Below are 26,690 nucleotides of genomic sequence, written 5' to 3'. Positions count from 1 at the left end.
TGTCTCCTCCGCCCCCATCTCCTCCCTCCGCACCCCACCCCCCAGCTCAGCTGCTGCTGCTAAGTCACTTCAGTCGTGTCCGACTCTGTGTGACCCCATAGACTGCAGCCCACCAGGCTCCCCCGTCCCTGGGATTTTCCAGGCAAGAACACTGGAGTGGGTTGCCATTTCCTTCTCCAATGCATGAAAGTGAAAAGTGAAAGGGAAGTCGCTCAGTGGTGTCCGACTCTTCGCGACCCCATGGACTACAGCCCAGCTCAGGCACCCCTCTAAATACCACTCATGCCTTTTCCCACTTTTAAGATCTTTGCCCCGCCTCCTCACGCTCCCTTCATTCCCGTACTCTGCGCGCAGGCGCCCCACCCCTCTTCTTTCCCTAGACCTTGCACGCACGAGGTGGGTGGTGATACTGTAACAAGGCATCACTGCGCCCACGTTAGCTGCAGAAGCTGCTACATTCTCATGCCTTAGCCTCTTCTCCCTGCACTTCCCTAAAGTCAGGTTTCCCTCTCTGGGCCTTTGCGCTGGTAGCCTACCCAACTCCCCCGTTAAGACCCTTGTCATTTCCGCCTCTTCTTTCGCGCCTCCGTTTTTAGGCTTACAGGGGCGGAGTTGGGATGGCTGTACCACCGTTGCCGAGGCGACAGCTTGGTTACTTCCGTTGGTATCAATGCTTCCGGGTTGGCGTTGCAGTGGCGCTTCCGACTGTGGGAGCCTCGGCTTCCCAGTCGTCCGATGAGCCCGAGCAGGTGAGGGGGAGCTCCTGCACTTCCAGGCTGGGGAGCGGGGCTGGGCCGCGCCAGGCCGCGCGGGGCCGGGCTGGCCTGGTTCCCGACCTGGGAGGGGCTTAACGGTCCTTTGATCTCTCTCTCCCCTCAGCTGAGTCCCTTCCCTGTTTTTCACTCTTCTGGCATCGGTGGTTTTACTTCTTCGATTGAACCCTGCTTCCTCGACCCCCCAGGGAGGCCGCCTCATTAAGGCGCCTCCCTTCTCTCCACGAACTCGCTCTGACAGCTGAGGAACTGGCAAGATCCTGCTACCCAGAGGGTGAATGGGTATCTTTCCTGGAATAATCCTAATTTTTCTAAGGGTGAAGTTTGCAACGGCGGCCGTGATTGTAAGCGGAGTAAGCAAACACCTCCATTGTATTAGTGTGAGGGATGCTGTTGAAAGGTTCTCCCTTTCAATTTCTAGCCCCTGTCACTCCTTGAGATCAAGGCATTGAAGGCATCTATTAAAATGCAGTTCAGCTAACTGATTGGGATGACAGCCATTATGAATATGAATTAGCTTCTCAGACAAGGTAACAGCAGGGACATTTGTAGTTCTCTGTCAGTGTTTCCTTGTTTTTTGTTTTTTTTCAGGCCAAGGGTGCTTCCAGTCATCATCAACTCTTCCCTCACCTTCACTCCCTACATCATCAAGTTCCTTTGTGTCTCCATTTTAGAAGTTTATCTCTAACCTTGCTGCCAACAATCATCTTGTCTGCTTTACTTCACACCATCCTAAGCTAGTTTCCCTGCCTCTCCTGTTTGTAATGCATTGCTTGCTGCAACCCTAGTAGGCTAACTAAAATGTGGTCGATTTCATCAGGTCACTAGGTCTATTCAAAAATTTACAGTATCCCTTCCACTCTGCCACACTCACTTTGATTTCATGCCTTTCAACTGAATCTGTTCCTTATCATACTGTTTGTCTGATATTGTTTCAATATAAACAATATGTAAACAACATATTGTTTCAATATAAAATAATTCTCTGTTCCAGTTAGGTTGCGTTCTTCCTTCTGAGAACAAACCATACTGATGCTTGCCTCCACATCCTGTGTTTTTCCCCAAATTTGTGTCTATGCAGCCTGTTCTCCCCTTACTCTCTCCTTTACCTACACCTGTTAATATTCTACCTGCCGTCTATCATGGCCGACTTTAAGTTCTCTCATCTCCATAAGCTTTTTCGAATTATTCAAGCTCACGTGGATTGGTTCCTTTTCCATGCTTGTCCTGCTCTTATAGTTTGTGCTATATAGTTTAGCACTTGTTTTTTTTTCTCTGATGAACTACTTTGATTTCTTCCACCGGATTATAAGCTCTTGAAAGGCAAGTACTGTATTTCATACAACTTTTATCCCCACACCCATCTCCTTAATTATCCAGGAAACATAAATATTGCCATGGTGTTAGAACATGTCATGTGTTTTTTTTTTAAACTGGCATTTGCACCTGTAGCACATTTGGGCATTTAGTATACCTTCAATAAGCATTTGCTTGATTCTCTATTTTATCTCCTGAATCTGAGAATATCTAATGCCTACTCTTTCTTAAAGGAGAAACCAAGAAAAGCGCCTGGATTTTCTGACCAGAGCTTTGCAGTAGTGTGACAGGATTATGTAACTTGTGTTCTAGGACATTCTTCTCACTCTTTAGGCTATCAAATTTTCCTTAGTCAGATTTCGGAATACATGTCTGCGTTTTGAAGGCATTTTTCATTGGCCTCTTTACACAATAAAAATGCTTAAGGTATATTTCTATATTAACTCAGATGTGGCTTCTTTTACCCATATTTGGGGATAGACCCCACAAATCAAAATCCTTTGGGGAGTATTTTGCACAAATAATTTTCTGCAACAAAACCTAGGGAGAGAGTCTTTGACGATCAGCAAAGTGTCATGTACAGAGTGTGTAGTATTGGTTGGGTCCAGCAAGTTATCTTTCTGATTTCCCCTGTAACCTTTTACATACAAATGTTTATAAAGGACATCACGCTGGAACCAACCAGGTATTTAATGGATGTGTACCCAATTCTGTGTAAGCTATTCTAGGGGTTATAAAAAGTACTGTGAGACCAGGTGCCAGCCTTCAGGGATCTTACCTAGTTAAGAGAGAAAATAACATGGGGCAACCAGAATATAAACCTCATCCTAGTCATTATTTGTATGCCTGAGATTTAAGATATAGAAGGGATAAATGAATGCTCAAAAGAGCATTACACAGCTGTGAAATAGGTATGACATAACATGCATGCATATATACAGCCTTATGTAAAAGACTTGGGGATTATAGCTGACATTTTAATGATTCAGTAGTGTGATATGACTTCCGTAAAAGTGACTGCAATTTTCAGCTATAGTAGTTGAAGTGTAATATGGAGAACAACAAAAATTATTGGCAGATATTTAGCCTAAAAAATAAGATGTAGGAGGAAAATGGTAGCTGTCTTTAACTGTTTGAAGGACTCCCCTAAGGGAAAAGAATAAATTGTTCATACTGCCTCCAAAATATGAGTGAAAACTAGAGGAAGACAGACTTTTGGCTCAGTATGAGGAGGGAATGTCTAAAATCAGACTTAAAGATGATACAGGATTTCTTCATAACAAGATTCTTTCCCTGCATTGGAGGGAAAGAAAGTTTACTATCAGATGGGAGCGGGAAGATGGCAGTGGTCCCAGACTTTTAGTCTTCATGGACCAGTAAAATTGAAATGAAAGTGTGGGGAGGCAGCACAGATTAGGGTAGCCAGTCTTATTTGGCCAAATAAGAACACTAAACAAAATCAACTACCAGCTATTACATTTCATATAAGAAAGGTGATTTTTGAAAAATGCTCTAGGAGTAGGAAGAACATGATCTTCTAATAGTCCTTTAAATGAGATACATTTTTAGCTGAAAAAAGGCACTTGGTGCCCTTATTTTCTTTATTTCAATTCAGAATTGTGAAAATTTCATTAAAACTACTGGGCTAACTGACCAGAGATTGTGACTGGTCTTTCTGCTCCCTGCTGTGACTTTGCCCCGTGCCTTTAACTGCATTACTAGTATTCTCTGAACCCTGAGTACATCTTTATTAAAAGGCTGGGTAGCAGGTAGTCAAGTCAGGCTCCTTCTATAATGAAGAGTTGAAAGAAGTTATAAAGAGAGAGCTTTCAAGAGAAGCATAGCTGCCTTTTGAAATATTTGACTGTTTGGGGAAATCTCTAAATTAGTGAATGGAAAGGGCATTCCCCCTCCCCTAAACTTAGAAAAGGGATATGCCAGTCCCTTGCTTTTCCATGTCTACCCTTTCATTGTGTGTGTCATGTGTTGCTATTATTTGTAGTCTTAAAATATGGGCATAACTGAAAATGTTGATTAGGTAGTATTTAGTACTCAAGACTCTTCTTTCAAGCTGCAGCTGATATTTAAAGTACTTATTCCTACTTTGCTTTTTAGAATTCTTTTAAGCAGTTTTCCTCCAAAAGAGCTATGTATTGCCGACTCTGTATGTCAGATGGACTGGCTGATCATATTATGCATGAAAGGAAGTTTCCATAATTATTTTTGTGGCCTCTTAAACATTTGTCTGCATGTTAGCTATCCTTTCTGGAAAGTTGTTTTTCTGTCCTTAGTTACAGAGGATTCCTTATGCGGAAACAAAGCAAAACCTTGTCTCCTCTTAAAAGAGACTGTCAATTCAGTGCTAATCCCAGATTGGGCAGTAGGGGAAGTGGGCAGTAAGTATTATCTGTTAAAATATATATATTTGAGTACTTAACTATTCAAAAAATGTAATAATGTTAACTAATAGTTTTTTAATTAGGTGCCAGGTACTTTTTCTAAGAGTTTTATATGTTTTATTTAATTTTCACAACAATCCTATAATACAGTACTTATTATTATCATCCCCATTTTACAATTCAGCAAACTCAGGGACACGTGGTTAAATAACTTGCCCGAGGTCACAGAATTAATAAGTGGTGGTGCCAGGATTTAAACCTAGGCAAGTCTAACTTTTTGAATCCTCATTCCTGGCCAAAGACCAATTGAAGTTGCTTTTGAAATTCAATAGTAGGCAGACCTTGAAGATCTGAAAAAAGGAATATTTAAGAGAAATCTGAGAAGCCATCCTAAGAAAATAGCTTCCAGCTGGACCAGAATTTAGTAGGAAAGGCCTAGAGCAGTAGGTCTTAGAGCTTGAAAGTATCAGCATTGTTTGCAAATTTTCACGTTCTCAGGCCAGACCCAGACCACCAATCAAAAACTTGCAGGAGTAAGACCCAACAATCTGTGTTTTAATCTGCCTTCTGGGTGATTCTGGTGCCCATTAAAATTTGAGAACCACTCATGGAGAAAGCAGAGCTGTGGGGAAAATAAAATTCCAGAGAGAAATAGCTGGGAGTGGCAGGAAAAGAAAATAGGCTGAAAAGATTGAAGGTGACAGGTCTATTGGGGGCAGGAGGGGGAGGGAGGTAAGGAGGACTGGGAGTAGAATACTTTGTTAAAGAACTCAGATATCAAAGAGAAACAGCATTTGTATTTATGTGCTTTAAAAGGACAGGGACAAGGAGATTCACTAGATGGATATATGTTAAATGTCAGAGAGAAGAGAGACATCATCCATGTTGCTGTCATTCCTCAAAGAAACAAAGGAAGGTGAAAAGGTGCTTAACTTGGCCTGGGCCTAGTGTGAGGAGGTTTTGTGTAGCTGGAAAGTAGCTAGATGAAATAAAGTTTAGTGGAGAGATGAGAGGGCTAAGAATATGAGAGGGTAGTGATGCCAGTCTGTGCTTTGCACCTGAATCAAGCTAACAATACCATGAACTGCTTTTATGAGATGCCTCAGCCTATGTAATTTAAACTCCAGATTCCTTCAGTTGTAATTATCTAGTTGAATGTCTAAGTTGGGTGTGCTAGATGGACTGAAACCTCTTCTTCGGGTGGGATGGGGAAAAAACACTAAAGAAACTAGATAACGTGAAGTGCACAGGTTGACATTTGAGTAAATCGCACACTTACCCCTACAGAAAAGCAGTACAGAACACATTCACGGTCATCTATCACATAAAACAGGAGCCTTCATTTTGTGTCATTCCACTTGGTAGGGTTTTTCTCTATGTCCGTTTTGTTTGCTCTAAGTTGTGATCATACACTGACAGGTGCTCCTCACTCTTGTGCCTTGTTCTGATTTGTGTTTATTTTTAGCACCAGAAAAGTGCCACTGTAAGCCATGAGATGTCTGGTCTGAATTGGAAACCCTTTGTATATGGCGGCCTTGCCTCTATTGTTGCTGAGTTTGGTAAGAATGTGGAAACTGACATATCTGCTCCTTTAGGGTATAGATATGGTAATGTTATTTTTGGTAAAAAGTGGAGAAAAAGAAGCTTTCCCTATTTGTTTTAAAAACTGTTGTCTCGTACATCAACATGGATCATCCAGAAACCAACACAGTACTGTAATTATCCTTCAATTAAAAATAAGAAAAAAACTTGCCTCAATGCTATCAAGTAATATTTTCTGGGAAAGTACTACTACTGTAAGTGATGTTAAGAAAAGTCAAACTTAGGACTCTATTTTGGTGGTTTAATGATTTAATTTGCTAGGCTTAAGAAGTGTGCATGAACATATAGAGGAGTTTGGTAAGATAGCGGTTTCTGCTATATTCTTATACTAATGGCCTTTCCTTTGTGTTAAGTTGTTCATAAATTTCTTAGTAAGTGTTCAAACTCCTTGTTCTCAAACCTCTTTTCCGTTTTGGAAGAAAATTGACCAACAAGATCAAACCAGATTCTTCTCTTTTTGATTTTAACTTTGAAGTACTTTTAGATTGTTTTTCATTTTCCAGATTCTCTTTCCTAAATTGTTAAGTGACCCCACTAGCTTTTCTTGACTTTCTTGTCATGAACTCTGGTGTTATGATATCAGGGTCATCAGTGACCAGAGTTGCATAATCACTGTGTTAGTTTTAGACCTTGAAATAGTCCTTGAAACATTTTGCCAATATAATGACTACTTTGTCTGTGTTGATATAATAAGAGAAAGAAGTTTGGTTAAAGAAATTTTCCTGCTAAACACTGTGCTGGTTACTCCTGAATTACCTAAGGAACCAGATGAGTAGGCTATTTAGTCCTGTTTAGGACTTTACCATTATCTTTCATAATGCTAGAAAACTGTTTCTTATAAACAGATAAAAGAAAAACCCACAAAACTTTGTAACAGTATTTAAAAGTATGTGGAGCAGCAATCCCATGCTTTCCTGTCTTCTTTGCAAAAATTTGTGGAGATTTTATGAGGGGGAAGTGGGGAGACGAGGTGGGAGGTGGAGCAGAAGGAAGAGACAGATAATTGCCAGATTGTATGTTAAGATGAAATTAAAACAGCATGTAAGTTATTTTGCATTTATAGTGTGTTAGGACTGTGCTAAAGCACTTTACTATATCATAGTTTCAGTTACACTGTGGATCAAATCCTGCTGCCTAGATATAGTACATTTCACTTTATCATATACAGCCCTTGTCCTCTGATAGTAATATTTTAGTGACGATCTAGCTGTTATAAAAAGGACTTTGCCTTATGTTTTAAAAATTACCATTGGCCTGAATCATCCAAAATTTAACTATGACTCTCTGGAAAAACTTATAAATGAGTGTGTTACTTCATAGGAACTTTCCCTGTGGACCTGACCAAAACGCGACTTCAAGTTCAAGGCCAAAGTATAGATGTCCGCTTCAAAGAGATAAAATACCGAGGAATGTTTCATGCCTTGTTCCGAATCTATAAAGAAGAAGGTGTTTTGGCTCTATATTCAGGGTGAGAATGGATTCTTGCCTTACATCATGAATAGAAATAATTTTTTGAGAAGCCATGTAGTTCAGCGTTCGATAGTTTGTGCCCTTTATATTCACCATTTCAACTTGTAATTCAATATTTTTTAAACTTTTTGTTTTATATTGGAGTATAGCTGATTAACAGTGTTGTGATAGTTTTAGGTGAACAGTGAAGGGGCTCAGCCATACATATACATGTATCCATTTGCCCCCAAACTCCTGTCCCATCCATGCTGTCACAAAATGTAATGCAGTATTGATGTGCCAATTTATATTTCACTTGCTTGTAAATCTTGGATTTTGTGTTTATTTGGCTATAAGTGATACATTTTAAAAATAGATATCTCAGTGTAGCCCTGGCTTTCTCCTTTTTTTTCCTGAGAGTCGTCCATAGCCACCATGAATATAATTGACAGTATATATTTCTGTGATATTCTTCCTGAGTTGCCAAATCCTGACTTAAATACTATTCTGGCAGTTTAAACAGAAAATGAAGACTAAGAGAGAGGGAGACCCGTCATTTTTTTGGGGGGGAAATCATCTTTTGATTATTCATAAATTGGTGGCTTATTGTCCACTGTGTTGTTTAATCTGCTGCCAATTTACTAGTTCACTTCTGCATCTAGGGTCCCAGTTCATTGCTCTGGGAATGGATATCAATTTTATTATTAACTTATGTTGGACTTAATTTCAAAGATAATTTACTTGGGGAAAAAATCAAGAATTATATCCTGAAGCAAATGAGTCATGGATCATGTGTTTCACCTTGTTCTTTCATCGGCACAGATAATCACAAGATATTTTCTTCAGATAGCAAGCAATAAAGTCAGAAATATGCATGTTTTGTCATCATTTTAAAATCTTAACTGTTTGAACTGCTGCTGTCTTTCTATTTATAACTGCTAAAGTTTAATTCTGCAATATGGAAGAATCTCAAAGGAGGTATGAGTGAGAATGTTTCCAGTTAATAAGCAGAACTTAAATAGAGTGAAATCTTGGCTCTGGTGTCTCCTGGATAAGATTAAAGTTGTATCTGCAACTGCTAGGAATTAAGGTGGATTTTTAAAAAAAAGCTTTGAAGCAGGTAATAGTGTATACTTCTTCTGTATTACTGGATTCAATTTGCTAATATTTTGTTAAAGATTTTTGTATCTAAGTTCATGATAGATATTGGGTTGTAGTTTTCCTTTTCTGTACTGTTTTTTTCTGGTTTTGTTATCAGGGTAATACTAGCTACATAAAATAAGTTGAGACGTGTTCCCTCTTCTGTTTTCTGGAAGAGATTGTGTAAGATTGATGTTAATTTATTAAATGTTTGAATTCCCTAGTGAAATTATCTGGGCCTAGAGATTTCCTTTTTGGAAACTTTTAAATTATAAATAAAAATGTTTTAGATGTTATGAGATTATTTGGATTATCTGTTTCATATTGATTGAATTTTGGTAGTTTGTGGTTATCAAAGAATTAATGCATTTCTTCTAAGTTGTTGGATTTATAGCATAAGGTTGTTTATTGTTGTTGTTGAGTCACTAAATCATGTCCAACTCTTTTGAAACCCCATGGACTATAGCCCGCTAGGCTCCTCTGTCCATGGGATTATCCAAGCAAGAATATTAGCCATTCCCTTCTCCCAAGGGACCTTCCCAACCCAGGGATCAAGCCCAGGTCTCCTGCATTGCAGGTGGATTCTTTACCACTGGGCCACCATTCTTCTAATGACTGTAGGGTTGTAGTGCCATGTCATTCCTGATATTGATGACTTTCTGTTTTTCTCCTATTACTACCATGGCTCTTACTAGAGGTTTATTACTTTTGTTGACTTTTTTCGAAATAACTTTTTGTTTCATTGATTTTTCTCTATTTTCCTGTTTTCAATTTTATTAACTTATGCCATTTATTGTTTACTTCCTTCTGCTTGCTTTGGGTTCACTTTGCTCTTCTTTTTTCTTGTTTCATGAGGGTAGGAACTTAGATTATTGATTTCGAGACTCTCCCTCTTTTCTAATGTAAGCATTTTGTGCTATAAATTTCTCTCTCAGCACTGCTTTGGCTGCATCCCACATATTTTAAAAGGTTGAAATTTCATTTTCATTCAATTTTATGTGTTTAAAAAATACACCAATGTCACCCAAGGATTGTTTAGAAGTACCATTTAATTTCCAAGTGTTTGTGGGTTTTCCTTGCCCTACTGATTTCCAGTTTAATTCCATTATGGTGAGAGAACATACTGTATATAATATCAATTATTTTAAATTTTTTGAGGTTTGTTTTATGATCCAAATATGCTCTCTCGGTGCATGTTCCGTGGATACTTGAAAACAATGCCTATTTTGCTGTTTTTATGGAATGAGGCTGGTGATGGAAGTGAATAGGCAGTCTAGATATGTATAATCTGCAAGTATATGATAAGGATAACTTTTTTTTCTTTCCTTCTCTTTGGCAGAATCGCTCCTGCTTTACTAAGACAGGCATCATATGGCACCATTAAAATTGGCATTTACCAGAGCTTGAAGAGATTATTTGTAGAACGTTTAGAAGGTCAGTGTAGACTCCTCATCCTCTTTTGAGATAACACTCAGAGGGATTGTTGAAATTATGCTTAGTGAGAAGTGTTAATCATGGGGTGTCTGAGAATAGATAACAGTCATTGCAAGGTCAAAGTAAGCTTGTACTGATTTGAGATTAATCCCACTATAGGTTTGAGGGATCTGCTCTTCAAGTTTGTCCCTTTTCCTGTCAAACAAAAAAAGGCTTCTGGTCATCAGAAGGAGGACATGGAACAAACTTGTTGAGAAAATTAATGCTGTCCTCATCTATAAGAGAACTTCAACTATAAGGAATCCTCTAGCTGTGGATTTTGATAAGCTTTGGTTAGATAGAATGGTTTTATATATACATAAAATATGCTCATCTTAACCCACATTCAACATTACCATATGTCTATTTGCTGCTATAGCTTTTTCAGCTAAATACTGTACTAAAATGATTATTTTACTACAGGCCTGAGGCTGTTGCATAGTTGGGGACAGCTGGAGAGCCTTTCGGTTAGTAATGTCCTTTGAATTGCTTTATTTTCTAACTCAGCTTTTTCTGAAGCCTCTTCTTTGAGGATCCTGAAGTCTTCTAGTCCTGAAATAATTTCCTCCCACATTTTCTTCACTTGGGTTTACCTACTTTCTCTTCATATGCTTTTCATGGTGAGGAGGCAGGGTGAAGATTGAATTTTAGAATAATATGCTCTGGTTTCTTTGTTCTTTTTTCTAGCTGAGAGAATTTAGTTCCAAATGACTAGTTTTTCACATTTAACTACAGAAATCTTCTGTAAATAAATAGACGCTAGTAGCTATCAAGGCCAATTAAAACTAGTATTTAGGAAATTTTTTTCTATTAGACATAAGATTTTATTTTTTAATATTTGGTTCTGAGTCTATAGAGTTGATTATGCTCTAGAAAGAGACTTAAAATTTTTTCTTTAGATGTTTGAAGTGATTAAAGTGCTATTTGCACTTCCTGAATTTATATGGAATATTGGCAGTTATATAGAATAATAGGATATATTCCAGTATATTTTAGAAATATTTTAAAATAATCTATGTTTTACAAATTTTTTGTTTCAGTACTCATTTGGAACCTAGAAATATTTGAGTTTCTTTATTTTCATAAGCTTTGTAGTTCATTCCTACGGTCATTTTTCTGACCATGGTTCCCTTCCTCTGATAGCTCAGTACTCTCTTTTCAGAAACTCTCTTATAAGCAGACTTTTCTTTTTCTTGTTCCTTTTTACAGATGAAACTCTTTTAATTAATATGATATGTGGAGTAGTGTCAGGAGTGATATCTTCTGCTATAGCCAATCCCACTGATGTGCTGAAGGTAAGAAAAGTCTGGTTGCATTGGGTGTGTTCAGTGTGAAGCAAAAAGACATGAGCTTTGTATCAGATTTGGTCACAAATCCCTACTGTGTCACTTGCCAGCTGTAAAACCTTGGGCAGATCACTTAACTGCTTTAAGCCTCAGTTTTCTCATTTGTAAAATGAAGATAATTCAGTATATAATACATAAAGTTGTTAAGAATTAAAGATAATATATGTAAACTATCATGTGTAAACATGGTAGGTAGTAGATGCTCAATAAATAGTAGTCAGTTTATTATGATATGCTTTAATCCATTGGTCTTCAGACTATAAAGTATGCAAACCTTTAAACGTTCTTTCCAAGAGCTATGCAATTTTAAGGGAATCAATTTCCAGATCTTCTTTCCAAGAGCTATGCAATTTTAAGGGAATCAATTTCCAGATCCCTTACTTTCTTTATACCCTTCTCAAAAACTGATCTAAAAATGAACTTATGTTTATAACAACCCTTTCCCTACTTTAAAAGAGAAAGGCATATTATATTCCCCCACCCATCCCAAATCTTAGTATGGTATATCGACCTGTAGTGTAACCTGGAATATCAAACAAAGGGATACACTGAAATACAGTTTTAGAGAAACCTCCTTTAATGACTAATTGAGGTATCTTAAGTCTATAATGTTGATGTCTTTTCCTGTCTTATCCATATTTCTATTAAGGATGAGATTTGGCTTTAAAATTATATATTTTGGCTTATGTTGAGATATTCTGAATTCAGGACCAGAACATTATAGGTTAGTGGTACTGAATTTTTTATAATATAATTGGATTTCTTTCAGTATTTATCAGAACACAAAATGAAACATTTATTTAATTATATCAGTAACGTCAGTCTATATTTTATTTAATCTAATAATTGAATTTGATCTAATAGTATCAATCTATATCTTATATTTGAGATAGAGTGGTAAACATTTACAACTTATTAACTCATTTAAACTTATGATAATTAAAATGACTAAATATATGATTAAAATGTATAAGAAGATCCCAAGTTTTAAAAAATTATTTTAGGGGAAATGTGGGGGAAAAAAGTAGGAGAACATATACTTTATTTATTTGAAACCACAGGTGGCTAGGTTAAGTGGAAAGGGCATCTGTTGTGATTCAGAGAGTTTTGAGAACTGAGAGAGTGACTTGAAAAACACATGAAAGAAATCAGTGGTGGTTGATGATATTTCTGGATTGAATTGAGAAAATTTTACCTACTGAATTTTTATATCACTTTAGAGTATACAGACCAAGTATTTTTAAAGATAACTGCTGCTAAGCCGCTAAGTCACTTCAGTGGTGTCTGACTCTGTGCGACCCCATAGACACCAGCCCAACAGGCTCCCCCGTCCCTGGGATTCTCCAGGCAAGAACACTGGAGTGGGTTGCCATTTCCTTCTTCAATGCATGAAAGTGAAAAGTGAAAGTGAAGTCGCTCAGTCGTATCCGACTCTTAGCGACCCCATGGACTGCAGCCTACAAGGCTCCTCCATCCATGGGATTTTCCAGGCAAGAGTACTGGAGTGGGGTGCCATTGCCTTCTCCGAAAGATAACTGACTGTATCCTAAAACTCTAAAATATTTGCCATGTAATTACACTTGTTAGAATGTGCTTTTCAGATTCACTTCAGTTTCCTGTCCCTCTGATCTGTCTGGTACAGTTGCAACCACTGACGAATGCTACAGTCTGCCTTTTCCTTTCTTATACTTAGGTAGGGCTGAGTGGTGAGTGGTCCCAGGGAGTGGGGGACCAGTGTAGTCACAGTCTTATTAGGAGTTATAATCACTGTTGATCTGTTTAATCCTTTCACTTATCCTTAAAGGGTTCTCTGAACTATGTGCTGCTTTCTTGCCTGTGTGCCTGTAGTTCTCTTTTTGCCTGCAATGATTTCCCCCCCTTTCCTCACGATTTTGTCCTTCAAGACAGCTCAGAAACAGGGTCAGGACTAGGACAACACAAGTGAGATACTCCGCTTGGGTGCAAAATGTAAAGATGTGCCAAAAAAAACCTCAATAATCAAGAGGAAATAACATTTTATGCAATCTTTTTTAAAAATTTAAATGAGTGCAAAAAATTCATGATGAAACAAAATAGCCATATTTTGTACAATCCATCTCACTTGCTTATGTTAATCCTGCCCTGTTGGATCCTGTCTTTAGTTACAGTTTTGATGATTGGTTCATCATAGGTTTTTGTGCATTCATTTTTATTTTTAAAAATATTGCATTGAAATATCATTTATCTGAATTTCTGAGGTTTTTTTTTTTTTTTACACCCCCCTGCTACATTCTGTGGCTGAGGAAAGTGCCACACTTACCTCAATGTCATCCCAACCCTGCTCAGGAATTACCTCCATAAAGAAGTCCTCTACATACCATAGGATATTTATGGTTTCAGTTTGTCTTTGTGATAGTTTCTATTTCATTTTAATATGGTTTAGGTTTTATTTCTACACTCTTAGTAGTAGCAGTTGACTTTCCACATAAAAACATATTGCTGTACCATGACTTACCAAGAACATTTATTAAAACCTAGAGTTGTGCTTCATGAAAGTCAGGCCTGAATTTGGTCCAGTAGAATTTAGTGGCTGACTACTATGATCTGTGTGTGCTCTCAGTGGTGAATTGTACCAAATCTTTCACATGGCCTGTCAATGCTATCTCCCCTTTCTTGTGCTTCTCAGAGGCTGCTTTGCAGAGTACAGTGTCATGCTTTTCACAAGTAAAACTCAATGTGAGGTCTTGTGAGCATTAGATTATATTTTAAAACTCTCCTCCCCTGCTTTTTACACCTCAATAAATAATGCATGTTCAGTATAGCAAAAAGTGGAAGGCAGGAAAAACACAAAAGAGAGAAATGCCCGTTTGTGGCTTCATCATTTAAGCTACCCTCAACATTTGGTTGTGCATATGGTTATTTTTAAGTTTACATACTTTTGATAAAAATGATATGCCCTACATACTGCTTTGCAACCTGCTTTTTCTATCTAGCAGTTAATTGTTGACATTTTCAAATATCCACAAATATTATTCTACAGTCAAATTTTATGGCTGCATACTACTCCATTAAATGGATGTTTCATACTTTATGCAACTAATCCTTTGTTATTTTTGAACATGTAGGATGTTTCTAGTTTTTCACTGAACTAATCATAGTTTAAATGGATTCTTTTCTATCCTCTCTGAGTACATGTTCTTTTTTTTCCCCCAATTTTCTTCCAAATCCAGAAATGATGGACTTAGTATGAAGAATGTGAGGCTGATGAAAATCATCTTTATAAAATATACTTTGACACAAATAATGCTTTCTATATATAGCTTAAGTCATTAATTTCATCATAATAGCAGGCTGATTTTTTTTTATAATTCCCAAATACTGTTTTCTTTATTTTAAATGAGTGAAACGTTTCATTTTGGTTCTCTGGCAAAACAAAATGTGCACCTCTTCTGATTTTAGATTCGAATGCAGGCTCAAGGAAGCTTGTTCCAAGGCAGCATGATTGGCAGCTTCATTGATATATACCAACAAGAGGGTACCCGGGGTTTGTGGAGGGTGAGTACTCTTGGTATTATTCTTTACACCTGGAATTTGTGAAGAAGACCTTTAATGTAAAGGCATAAAATTGTGAATTGTCACCTTATACTATGTAAGATTCTTGATAACCCCCCAAAGATAAGAGGGTAAGAAGCTCCTTATCACCTTTGAAAGGACTAAAACTTATCAGTTGTCTTTCAGTTCAGTTTAGTCGCTCAGTTGTGTCTGACTCTTTGTGACACCATGGACTGCAGCACTCCAGGCCTCCCTGTCCATCACCAAATCCCAGAGTTTACTCAAACTCATGTCCATTGAGTCAATGATGCCATCCAGCCATCTCATCCTCCATTGTCCCTTTCTCCTCCTGCCTTCAATCTTCCCAGCATCAGGGTATTTTTTAATGAGTCAGTTCTTCACATCGGATGGCCAAAGCATTGGAATTTCAGCTTCAGCACTAGTGCTTGCAATGAATATTCAGGACTGATCTCCTTTAGGATAGACTGGTTTGATCTCCTTGCAGTCCAAGGGACTCTCAAAAGTCTTCTCCAACACCGCAGTTCAAAAGCATCAATTCTTCTGCACTCAGCTTTCTTTATGGTCCAACCCTCACATCCATACATGACTATTGGAAAAACCATAGCTTTGATGATATGGACCTTTGTTGGCAAAGTAATGTCTCTGCTTTTTAAAAAATTTTATTTATTTTTAAATTGAAGGATAATTGCTTTACAGAATTTTGTTGTTTTCTGTTAAACCTCAACATGAATCAGACATAGGTATACATATATCCCCTCCTTCTTGAACCTCAAAAGGAACCACAATATGATGGGCATATTGTGCCCATCTTTGCATGAAATGCTCCCTTCCTGCTACTGCTGCTAAGTCGCTTCAGTTGTGTCTGACTCTGTGCGGCCCCAGACGGCAGCCCACCAGGCTCTTCCGCTCCTGGGATTCTCCAGGCAGGAACACTGGAGTGGGTTGCCATTCCTTCTCCAATGCATGAAAGTGAAAAGTGAAAGTGAAGTCGTTCAGTCGTATATGACTCTTCCCTTGGTACCTCTAATTTTCTTGAACAGATCTCTAGTATTCCCATTCTATTGTTTTTCTCAATTTCTTTGGATTGATCACTTTAACATTATAAAAGTTAAAAGATATACTATTAAATATTGAGAAAATATATGAAGAAGAAAAATATCCAATAATTCCACTAGCAAGTAATGTCTGTGCTTTATTAATATGCTGTCTAGGTTGGTCATAGCTTTTCTTCCAAGGACCAAGTGTCTTTTAATTTCATGGCTACAGTTACCATCTGCATTGATTTTGGAGCCCAGGAAAATAAAATTTGTCACTGTTTCCATTGTTTCCCCATCTACTTGCCATGAAGTGATGGGACCAGATGCCATGATCTTCGTTTTCTGAATGTTGAGCTTTAAGCCAGCTTTTTCACTTTCCTCTTTCACTTTCATCAAAAGCCTCTTTAGTTCCTCTTCACTTTCTGCCATAAAGGTGGTATCATCTGTATATCTGAGGTTATTGATATTTCTCCTGCCAATCTTGATTGTAGCTTGTGCTTCATCCAGCCCAGCATTTTGCATGATGTTCTCTGCATATAAGTTAAATAATCAGGGTGACAATATACAGCCTTGACGTACTCCTTTCCCAATTTGGAACCAGTCTTGTGCTCCATGTTCAGTTCTAACTGTTACTTCCTGACCTGCATACAGATTTCTCCGGAGGCAGGTGAGGTGCACTGGTATTCCCATCTCTCTCAGAATTTTCTACAGCTGGTTGTGATCCACACAGTCAAAGGCTTTAGCATAGTCAATGAAGCAGAAGGAGATGTTTTTCTGGAATTTTCACGTTTTTCCTATGATCCAGTACATGTTGGCAGTTTCATTTCTGGTTCCTCTGTCTGTTTTAAATCGAGCTTGAACATCTGGAAGTTCTTGGTTCATGTACTGTTGAAGCCTAGCTTGGAGAATTTTGAGCATTACTTTGCTAGCATGTGAGATGAATGCAGTTGTGCGGTAGTTTGAACATTCTTTGGCATTGCCTTTCTTTGGGATTGGAATGAAGACTGACTTTTTCCAGTCCTGTGGCCACTGCTGAGTTTTCCAAATTTGCTGGCATATTGAGTGCAGCACTTTCACAGCATCATCTTTTAGGATTTGCAATAGCTCAACTGGAATTCTGTCACCTCCACTGGCTTTGTTTGTAGTGATGCTTCGTAAGACCCACTTGACTTTGGACTCCAGGATGTCTGACTCTAGGTGAGTGATCACACCATCGTGGTTATCTGGATCATGAAGATCTTTTTTGTATAGTTCTTCAGTGTATTCTTGCCACCTCCTCTTAATATCTCCTGCTTCTGTTAGGTCCCTACCATTTCTGTCCTTTATTGAGCCCATCTTTGCATGAAATGTCCCCTTGGTATCTCTAAATTTCTTGAAGAGATCTCTGGTCATTCCAATTTTGTTGTTTTTCTCCATTTCTTTGGGTTGATCACTTTAACATTATAAAAATTAAAAGATATACTATAAAATATTGAGAAAATATATAAAGAAGAAAAATATCCAGTAATTCCACTAACTAGAAATATCACTGTTAACATTTTGTTATATTAACTTCCAGTATTCTATATATACTTCGGGTGTTTTTTTTTTGTTGTTGTTCCTATAACTTTTTATCCTATGTTAATCACTTAAGTTTGTAATATTAAATAAGACTACTAGTTCAGTTCAGTTCAGTTGCTCAGTCGTGTCTGACTCTTAGCAACCCCAGGAATCGCAGCATGCCAGGCCTCCCTGTCCATCACCATCTCCCGGAGTTTACTCAAACTCATGTCCATCGAGTCGGTGATTTTATCCAGCCATCTCATCCTCTGTCATCCCCTTCTCCTCCTGCCCCCAATCCCTCCCAGCATCAGAGTCTTTTCCAATGAGTCAACTCTTCACATGAGGTGGCCAAAGTATTGGAGTTTCAGCTTTAGCATCATTCCTTCCAAAGAACACCCAGGACTGATCTCCTTCAGAATGGACTGGTTGGATCTCCTTGCAGTCCAAGGGACTCTCAAGAGTCTTCTCCAACACCACAGTTCAAAAGCATCAATTCTTTGGTGCTCAGCTTTCTTCACAGTCCAACCCTCACATCCATACATGACCATTGGAAAAACCATAGCCTTGACTAGACAGACCTTTGTTGGCAAAGTAATGTCTCTGCTTTTGAATATGCTATCTAGGTTGGTCATAACTTTCCTTCCAGGGGTAAGCATATTTTAATTTCATGGCTGCAATTGCCATCTGCAGTGATTTTGGAGCCCCCAAAAATAAAGTCTGACACTGTTTCCACTGTTTCCCCATCTATTTCCCATGAAATGATGGGACCAGATGCCATGATCTTCGTTTTCTGAATGTTGAGCTTTAAGCCAACTTTTTCACTCTCCTCTTTCACTTTCATCAAGCGGCTTTTTAGTTCCTCTTCACTTTCTGCCATAAGGGTGGTGTCATCTGCATATCTGAGGTTATTGATATTTCTTCCGGCAATCTTGATTCTATCTTGTGCTTCTTCCAGCCCAGCGTTTCTCATGATGTACTCTGCACACAAGTTAAATAAGAAGGGTGACAATATACAGCCTTGATGTACTCCTTTCCTGATTTGGAATCAGTCTGTTGTTCCATGTCCAGTTCTAACTGTTGCTTCCTGACCTGCATATAGGTTTCTCAAGAGGCAGGTCAGGTGGTCTGGTAGTCCCATCTCTTTCAGAATTTTCCACAGTTTATTGTAATCCATATAGTCAAGGGCTTTGGCATAGTCAATAAAGCAGAAATAGATGTTTTTTTGGAACTCTCACTTTTTTGATGATCCAGTGGATGTTGGTAATTTATCTGTGGTTCCTCTGCCTTTTTGAAAACCAGCTTGAATATCTGGAAGTTCATGGTTCCTATACTGCTGAAGCTTGGCTTGGAGAAATTTGAGTATTACTTTACTAGCATGTGAGATGAGTGCAACTCTGTGGTAGTTTGAGCATTCTTTGGCGTTGCCTTTCTTTGGGATTGGAATGAAAACTGACCTTTTATAGTCCTGTGGCCACTGCTGAGTTTTCCAAATTTGCTGGCATATTGAGTGCAGCACTTTCACAGCATCATCTTTCAGGATTTGAAATAGCTCAACTGGAATTCCATCACCTCCACTAGCTTTGTTCATAGTGATGCTTTCCAAGGCCCACTTGACTTCACATTCCAGGATGTCTGGCTCTAGGTGAGTGATCACACCATCGTAATTATCTTGGTCGTGAAGATCTTTTTGTACAGTTCTTCCATGTATTCTTGCCACCTCTTCTTAATATCTTCTGCTTCTGTTAGGTCCATACCATTTCTGTCCTTTATTGAGCCCATCTTTGCATGAAATGTTCCCTTGGTGTCTCTAATTTTCTTGAAGAGATCTCTAGTCTTTCCCATTCTGTTGTTTTCCTGTTTCCTTGCCTTGATCGCTGAGGAGGGCTTTCTTATCTCTTCTTGCTGTTCTTTGGAACTCTACATTCAGATGCTTATATCTTTCCTTTTCTCCTTTGCTTTTCGCTTCTCACTTTTCACAGCTATTTGTAAGTCCTCCCCAGACAGCAGTTTTGCTTTTTTGCATTTCTTTTCCATGGGGATGGTCTTGATCCCTGTCTCCTGTACAATGTCATGAACCTCTGTCCATATTTCACGAGGCTACCTATCAGATCTAGTCCCTTTAAATCTATTTCTCACTTCCACTGTATAATCATAAGGGATTTGATTTAGGTCATACCTGAATGGTCTAGTGGTCTTCCCCACTTTATTCAATTTAAGTCTGAATTTGGCAATAAGGAGTTCATGATCTGAGCCACAGTCACCTTTCGGTCTTGTTTTTGCTGATTGTATAGAGCTTTTCCATCGTTGGCTACAAAGAATGGAATCAATCTGATTTTGGTGTTGACCATCTGGTGATGTCCATGTGTAGAGTCTTCTCTTGTGTTGTTGGAAGAGGGTGTTTGCTATGACCAATGTGTTCTCTTGGCAGAACTCTATTAGCCTTTGCCCTGCTTCATTCCATATTCCAAGGCTGAATTTGCCTGTTACTCCAGGTGTTTCTTGACTTCCTACTTTTGCATTCCACTCCCCTATAGTGAAAAGGACATCTCTTTTGGGTGTTAGTTCTAAAAGGTCTTGTAGGTCTGTATAGAACCGTTCCACTTCAGCTTCTTCAGCATTACTGGTTGGGGCATAGGCTTGGATTACTGTGATATTGAATGGTTTGCCTTGGAAACGAACAAAGATCATTCTGTCGTTTTTGAGATTGCATCCAAGTACTGCATTTCAGACTCTCTTGTTGACCATGATGGCTACTCCATTTCTTCTAAGGGATTCCTGCCCACAGTAGTAGATATAATGGTCATCTGAGTTAAATTCACCCATTCCAGTCCATTTTAGTTTGCTGATTCCTAGAATGTCGACGTTCACTCTTGCCATCTCCTGTTTGACCACTTCCAATTTGCCTTGATTCATGGACCTAACATTCCAGGTTCTTATGCAATATTGGTCTTTACAGCATCGGACGTTGCTTCTATCACCAGTCACATCCACAACTGGGTATTGTTTTTGCTTTGGCTCCATCCCTTCATTCTTTCTGGAGTTATCTGTCCACTGAACCGACCTGGGGAGTTCCTTTTTTAGTGTCCTGTCTTTTTGCCTTTTCATACTGTTCATGGGGTTCTCAAGACAAGAATACTGAAGTGGTTTGCCATTCGCTTCTCCAGTGGACCACATTCTGTCAGACCTCTCCACCATGACTTGCCCATCTTAGGTGGCCCCACATGGCATGGCTTAGTTTTATTGAGTTAGACAAGGCTGTGGTCCATGTGATCAGATTGGCTAGTTTTCTGTGATTATGGTTTCAGTGTGTCTGCCCTCTTATGCCGTCTCACAACACCTACCATCTTACTTGGGTTTCTCTTACCTTGGATGTGGGGTATCTCTTCACAGCTGCTCCAGCAAAGCACAGCTGCTGTTCCTTACCTTGGGTGTAAGGACCTTGCTCCTTACCTCTCCTGCGTCCTAGTCCAAGACTACTAGTAGTACAGTCTATAATGGGAAATTTTTTAATAGGTTCTTAAAAGGGAGAGACTCACTTTTATTCTTTCTTTATAATTTTCCCTAACTGTGCTGTGCTGTGCTTAGTCGCTCAGTCGTGTCTGACTCTTTGCAACCCCATGGACTGTAGCCCTCCAGGCTCCTCTTTCCACAGGTATTCTCCATGGAAGAATACTGGAGTCGGTTGCCATGCCTTCCTCCAGGGGAATCTCCCCAACCCAAGGATCAAACCCACATCTGCATTGCAGGCAGATTCTTTACCTTCTGAGCCACCAGGGAATGTCAAACATACAGAAAAGTTGAAAGAACACAACAATGAATAGAACCTACTCACCTGGATTAAATGACTCAAAGTTTAGTCATATTTGCTTTATCTACTTACATATATATATACACATATGCATACCTACCCACACACACACACACACACACACACACACACACACACACACACACTTTTTGCTAAATTATTTGAAAGGAAGTTGCAGACATCATAGTATTCCCCTAAGTACTTCGTTATGCATATCCTAATAATAAGGACATTCTCCCTCATAATGACAGTAAAAGCTCCAATATTTTGGCCACCTGATGTGAAGAACTGACTCATTAGAAAGGCCCTGATGCTGGGAAAGATTGAAGGCAGGAAGAGAAGGGGACATCAGAGGATGAGATGGTTGGATAGCATCACTGACTCAATGGACATGAGTTTGAGCAGCTCTGGGAGATGGTGAAGGACGCGGAAGCGTGACGTGCTGCGGTCCATGGGGTCGCAAAGAGTTGGACATGACTGAGTGACTGAACAACAACAACAAATTGTCACAACTCAGAAAATTTATAAGTCCCTAATACCTAACACCCAGTCCATATTCAGTTTTCTTATAAAATGTTTCCTTGCATTTCCCCTGTATTTCCTGTATGCTGGAGGTTAGATCTGTTGGCTTGATTAGATGCATGTGAAATGTTTTTGGTAAGAGAGCTTCATAGGTGACCCTGTATGTCATATTGTACCACAGCAAGAGGCACATAATGTTAGGTTGCCCCCAAATTAGTGATGCCAAGTTTGTTCACTTGTTAAGATACTGTCCACTACCTCTTACCATAATAAAAGATAAGTCTTTCCCCGTTTGCAATTAACAGGTAATGTCTATGGTAATATATCTAACAACAACATGTATATATCCTGTTACTTAATAACCTTTAATCAGTGGCATCCATCAATGATACTTGAGGTTTGCTTTTTGATAAAAAGGCTCTCTGAGGTACCCTATCTTGATTAGTCTAATTTAAAACCAGAAAATGGAACTAACTAGAACTCTTTCACAAACTAATGCTAGGAGAAAGACAAAGACAGAGCAATAAATAGAATTGGAGATTTTGTCAGGGGAACATAACTACTTAATTTTTATTTAAAATAATCTTTTAATTGTAATAAAATATATACAACACAGTTTTACATAGTTGTACAACCAGTCTCCAGAATTCTTTTCATCCTTCAAAACGGGGACTCTGTACCCATTATACAACAGCGTGCCATTTCCTTCTCCCCCAGCCCCTGGCCACCAACCTTTTATTATCTCCTTATGAATTTGATGGTTCTGGGTACCTTGTGTAAATGGAATCATACAGTATTTGTCTTTTTATTACTGGTTTATTTCATTTAGCATAATGTCCTCAAGGTTCAACCATGTTGTCACATGGGTCAGAATTCCTTTTTTAAAGCTGAACAATATTATATACATACACTGCATTTTGTTAATCCATTCATCCATTGATGAACATTTAGTTTGTTTCTGTATTTTGGCTGTGAACATGGATGTGCAGATGCCTTTTCAAGACTGGTTTCAATTCTTTGTGTATATACCCAGAAGTGGGACTGCTGGATTGTATGATAGTTTAATTTTTTGAGGAATTGAAAATGGCTACTTTTACAATCCAGGCTATTTACATCATCCAGACATGTAAGGTAAAGAAGTGAAATACATTGTGTTATGTATTCTTTTGACTTCCCAGGTGGCGCTAATGGTAAAAAACCTATCTGCCAGCGTAAGAGACATGGGTTTGATCCCTGGGTCGGGAAGATCCCCTGGAGGAGGAAATGGCAACCCTCTCCAGTATTCTTGCCTGGAGAATCCAATGGACAGAGGAGCCTAGCAGGCTACAGTCCAGGGGTCGCAAAGTGTCAGACATGACCGAGCAACTTAGCACATTCTTTTGACACAGACACGTATTATTTATATATTAAAATACAGGAATATTTTTTTCATTTCAACAGGGAAGTATGTTTGCATTTTTCTTCAAACACAGGGCCCTTTTCGTCTGTATTTTATTTTCTTGCTTTGATTGTAATAACATGGGTACTGGAAACATTTCATTTTCACTGGAAGAATTTCCCTTTCTTCCTAACTCCATTGTGAGAAATAACAGCAGGAGTACAGTAAGAAAGTGACTGGCACTTAGGTCAGGGTCGGAGAGACAGTAGAGTGGTGACCTGGAGAGCACTTGCCCTGTTCATTGCTGCCATGCACCGTGGGAGTCCATGGCGCTTTCAAGAGAGGCTGAAAATCTGCATTCCTGTGTGAAGTATCCATTCCTGTGGTAGGTTTTTTTTTTTTTTTAATGTTGACAGCTAATTCAGCCTTCTAGGAAATACTGTGTAGGCCACACAAAACATGTCTGTGACCAGAATACACCCTGTGGAGCCATAGTGTTCACCAAACTAGTCTTCTTGGGCTACCTTCTAACAGAGTTGAGCAGGTGGAAGGGTCAGAGAGGAAGGTACTGCTGGGCACACCAGCCAGACCAGCTGAATCAAGCATCCGATGATAGCACAGCTCCATCACGTCCACATTATGAATTGCGTTTGGGAATTTAGAGAGGATTGAACTCTAATTTTAACAGGTATCCCAGAAAGCAGTTATTCCTCCTGGTATATTATTTTCAGTTTTTTATCAAATTATTTTAAATTATATTTTTTTGGCCATGTCACACAGCATGTGGGGATCTTGGCTCCCCAACCAGGGATCAAACTCATGCCCCCCTAGATTGGAAGCATGGAGTCATAACCACTGGACCACCAGGGAAGTCCCTCAGTTTTTTAAATGATATTTAAACACAGTTATAAAAGTAAAATATTCCTTGTAAAAATGTTTACATAAATTTGTTATTTGTGTATATACCTCTCCTCCTAAAGTTAGAATGCTCAGTCACTTCAGTCGTGTCTGATGCTTTGCAACCCCATGGATTATAGCCCACCAGGCTCCTCTGTCCATGAGATTTCTCAGCCAAGAATACTGGAATGGGTTGCCATTTGCTACTCCAGGGGATCTTCCTGACCCAGGAATCAAACCTGCGTCTCCCATGTCTCCTACATTGGCAGGTGGATTCTTTACTCACTGAGCCACCTGGGAAACCCAGTTAGAATAATGCTATCTCTTCCCTTCTTTAGCATTATAAGCATTTTCTTGTGTTATTCTTATTCTTCAAAAACATGACTTTTTAATGCTCTAGCAACCCTGTGTTGTAATGTAAGCTGTGATAGGAATAGTGTGCTTGTGACTGAAAAGCTGGTAGTGTTACTGTAGGAGGACTTGTAAGGAAGTGCACTTTGCTTTGGCCTTCTCCCTGGCTGTGGCATACCTTTTGTGTGATCCTAGTGTATCCTTTCTGCACATCCTAAATTCTGTGAATTAAACTTGAAAGCTCTCCTCTCCCTACTGACTTTTGCTTCATGCTTTTATTTGTTTAATTATTTATTTATTCTTGGCTCTGCTGGGTCTTTGTTGCTGTGCATGGACTTTCTCTAGTTGTGGCAAGTGGAAGCTACTCTTCGTTGCAGTGTGTGGGCTTTTCATTGTGGTGGGTTCTCCTGTTGTGGAGCATGGACTCTAGGGCAGGCTCAATAGTTGTTGCTCCAAGGCTTAGTTACTGTTGGACATGTGGAATCCTCCCGGGCCAGGGATTGAACCCGTTTCCCCTGCATTGGCAGGTGGTTTCCCAACCACTGGACCACCAGGGAAGCCCAACATCTTTATTGAGATAATTCACATACCATAAAATTTGCCATCTTAAAGTATATATTTTAATGTTTTTTGGATATCCACAGACTTGTACAGCCATCACCACTGTCTAAGTCTAGAACATCTCATCACCAGAGAAAAAACCCTATACCCATTCATAGTCACTTCTCACAACCTCCAACCCTCCCAGACCTAGGCAACCACTAATCTGCTTTCTGTCTCTATAGATTTCCCAATTCTGGCATTTCATGTAAATGTAATTATACAACATATGGCATTTATGACTGGGTTCTTTAGTTTAGCATACTATTCTAAAAGTTTCATCTGTGTTTTAGCATTTATCAGTACTTCATTTCTGTTTATGGCTGAATAATAATTGTATGTACATACCACATTTTGTTTATCCTTTCATCAATTAATAAGTATTTATTTGTACTTTTGGGCTATTATGAATAATGATGTTATGAACATTTATGTACAAGTTTTTGCATAAATACATGTTTAATTCTCCTGGATATATCTGGATGCGAAATTGATTGGTCATATAGTAATTCTGTGTTTAACTTTTTCAGGAATTGCCAAAGTGTTTATCACAGTGGCTGCTCTATATGGTATTCCCACCAGCAGTATATAATTGTATATCTTCTTTGGGGAAATGTCTATTTAGATCTTTTGCACATTTTAAAAATTGGGTTGTTTGTCTTTTTATTGTTGAGTTGTAACAGTTCTTTATATATTTTGGCTACTAGGCCCTATCAGTTCAGTTCAGTCGCTCAGTCGTGTCCGACTCTTTGCGACCCCATGAATCGCAGCATGCCAGGCCTCCCTGTCCAGCACCAACTCCCGGAGTTCACTCAGACTCACGTCCATCAAGTCAGTGATGCCATCCAGCCATCTCATCCTCTGTTGTCCCCTTCTCCTCCTGCCCCCAATCCCTCCCAGCATCAGAGTCTTTTCCAATGAGTCAACTCTTCACATGAGGGGGCCAAAGTACTGGACTTTCAGCTTTAGCATCATTCCCTCCTAAGAAATCCCAGGGCTGATCTCCTTCAGAATGGACTGGTTGGATCTACTTGCAGTCCAAGGGACCCTCAAGAGTCTTCTCCAACACCACAGTTCAAACGCATCAATTCTTCGGCGCTCACCTTTCTTCACAGTCCAACTCTCACATCCATATATGACCACAGGAAAAACCGTAGCCTTGACTAGATGGACCTTAGTTGGCAAAGTAATGTCTCTGCTTTTGAATATACTATCTAGGTTGGTCAGAACTTTTCTTCCAAGGAGTAAGCATATTTTAATTTCATGGCTGCAGTCACCTTCTGCAGTGATTTTGGAGCCCAAAAAAATAAAGTCTGACACTGTTTCTACTGTTTCCCCATCTATTTCCCATGAAGTGATGGGACCAGATGCCATGATCTTCATTTTCTGAATGTTGAGCTTCAAGCCAACTTTTTCACTCTCCACTTTCACTTTCATCGAGAGGCTTTTTAGATCCTTTTCACTTTCTGCCATAAGGGTGGTGTCATCTGCATATCTGAGATTA

The 26,690-nt window shown here is 39.0% G+C and overlaps 1 protein-coding gene across 3 annotated transcripts in view; it reads left to right on the top strand.

Annotated features, from left to right (window-relative positions):
• The first annotated feature begins 610 nt into the window (after positions 1–610).
• Positions 611–26,690, top strand: part of SLC25A14 (solute carrier family 25 member 14) — a 40,706-nt gene continuing 14,626 nt past the window's right edge. The window contains exons 1-7 of one of the 3 annotated variants that reach the window (XM_005700384.1): positions 661–749; positions 880–1,117; positions 5,955–6,048; positions 7,412–7,559; positions 10,020–10,114; positions 11,363–11,448; positions 14,938–15,033. In XM_005700384.1, the coding sequence (XP_005700441.1) occupies positions 1,052–1,117; positions 5,955–6,048; positions 7,412–7,559; positions 10,020–10,114; positions 11,363–11,448; positions 14,938–15,033 (585 nt within the window). In that variant the 5' untranslated portion in view covers positions 661–749; positions 880–1,051. Of the gene's footprint in view, positions 750–879; positions 1,127–5,954; positions 6,049–7,411; positions 7,560–10,019; positions 10,115–11,362; positions 11,449–14,937; positions 15,034–26,690 lie in introns of all 3 variants that reach the window. The other 2 variants (XM_005700383.1, XM_005700385.2) reach the window with 2 other exon arrangements.

The sequence above is a fragment of the Capra hircus genome (assembly GCF_001704415.2).
Source record: "Capra hircus breed San Clemente chromosome X unlocalized genomic scaffold, ASM170441v1, whole genome shotgun sequence".
In the NCBI taxonomy this organism is placed as follows: Eukaryota; Metazoa; Chordata; class Mammalia; order Artiodactyla; family Bovidae; genus Capra; species Capra hircus.
Note: the sequence above shows the minus strand (reverse complement) of the source record. Positions and strands in the feature narration are given on the sequence as shown.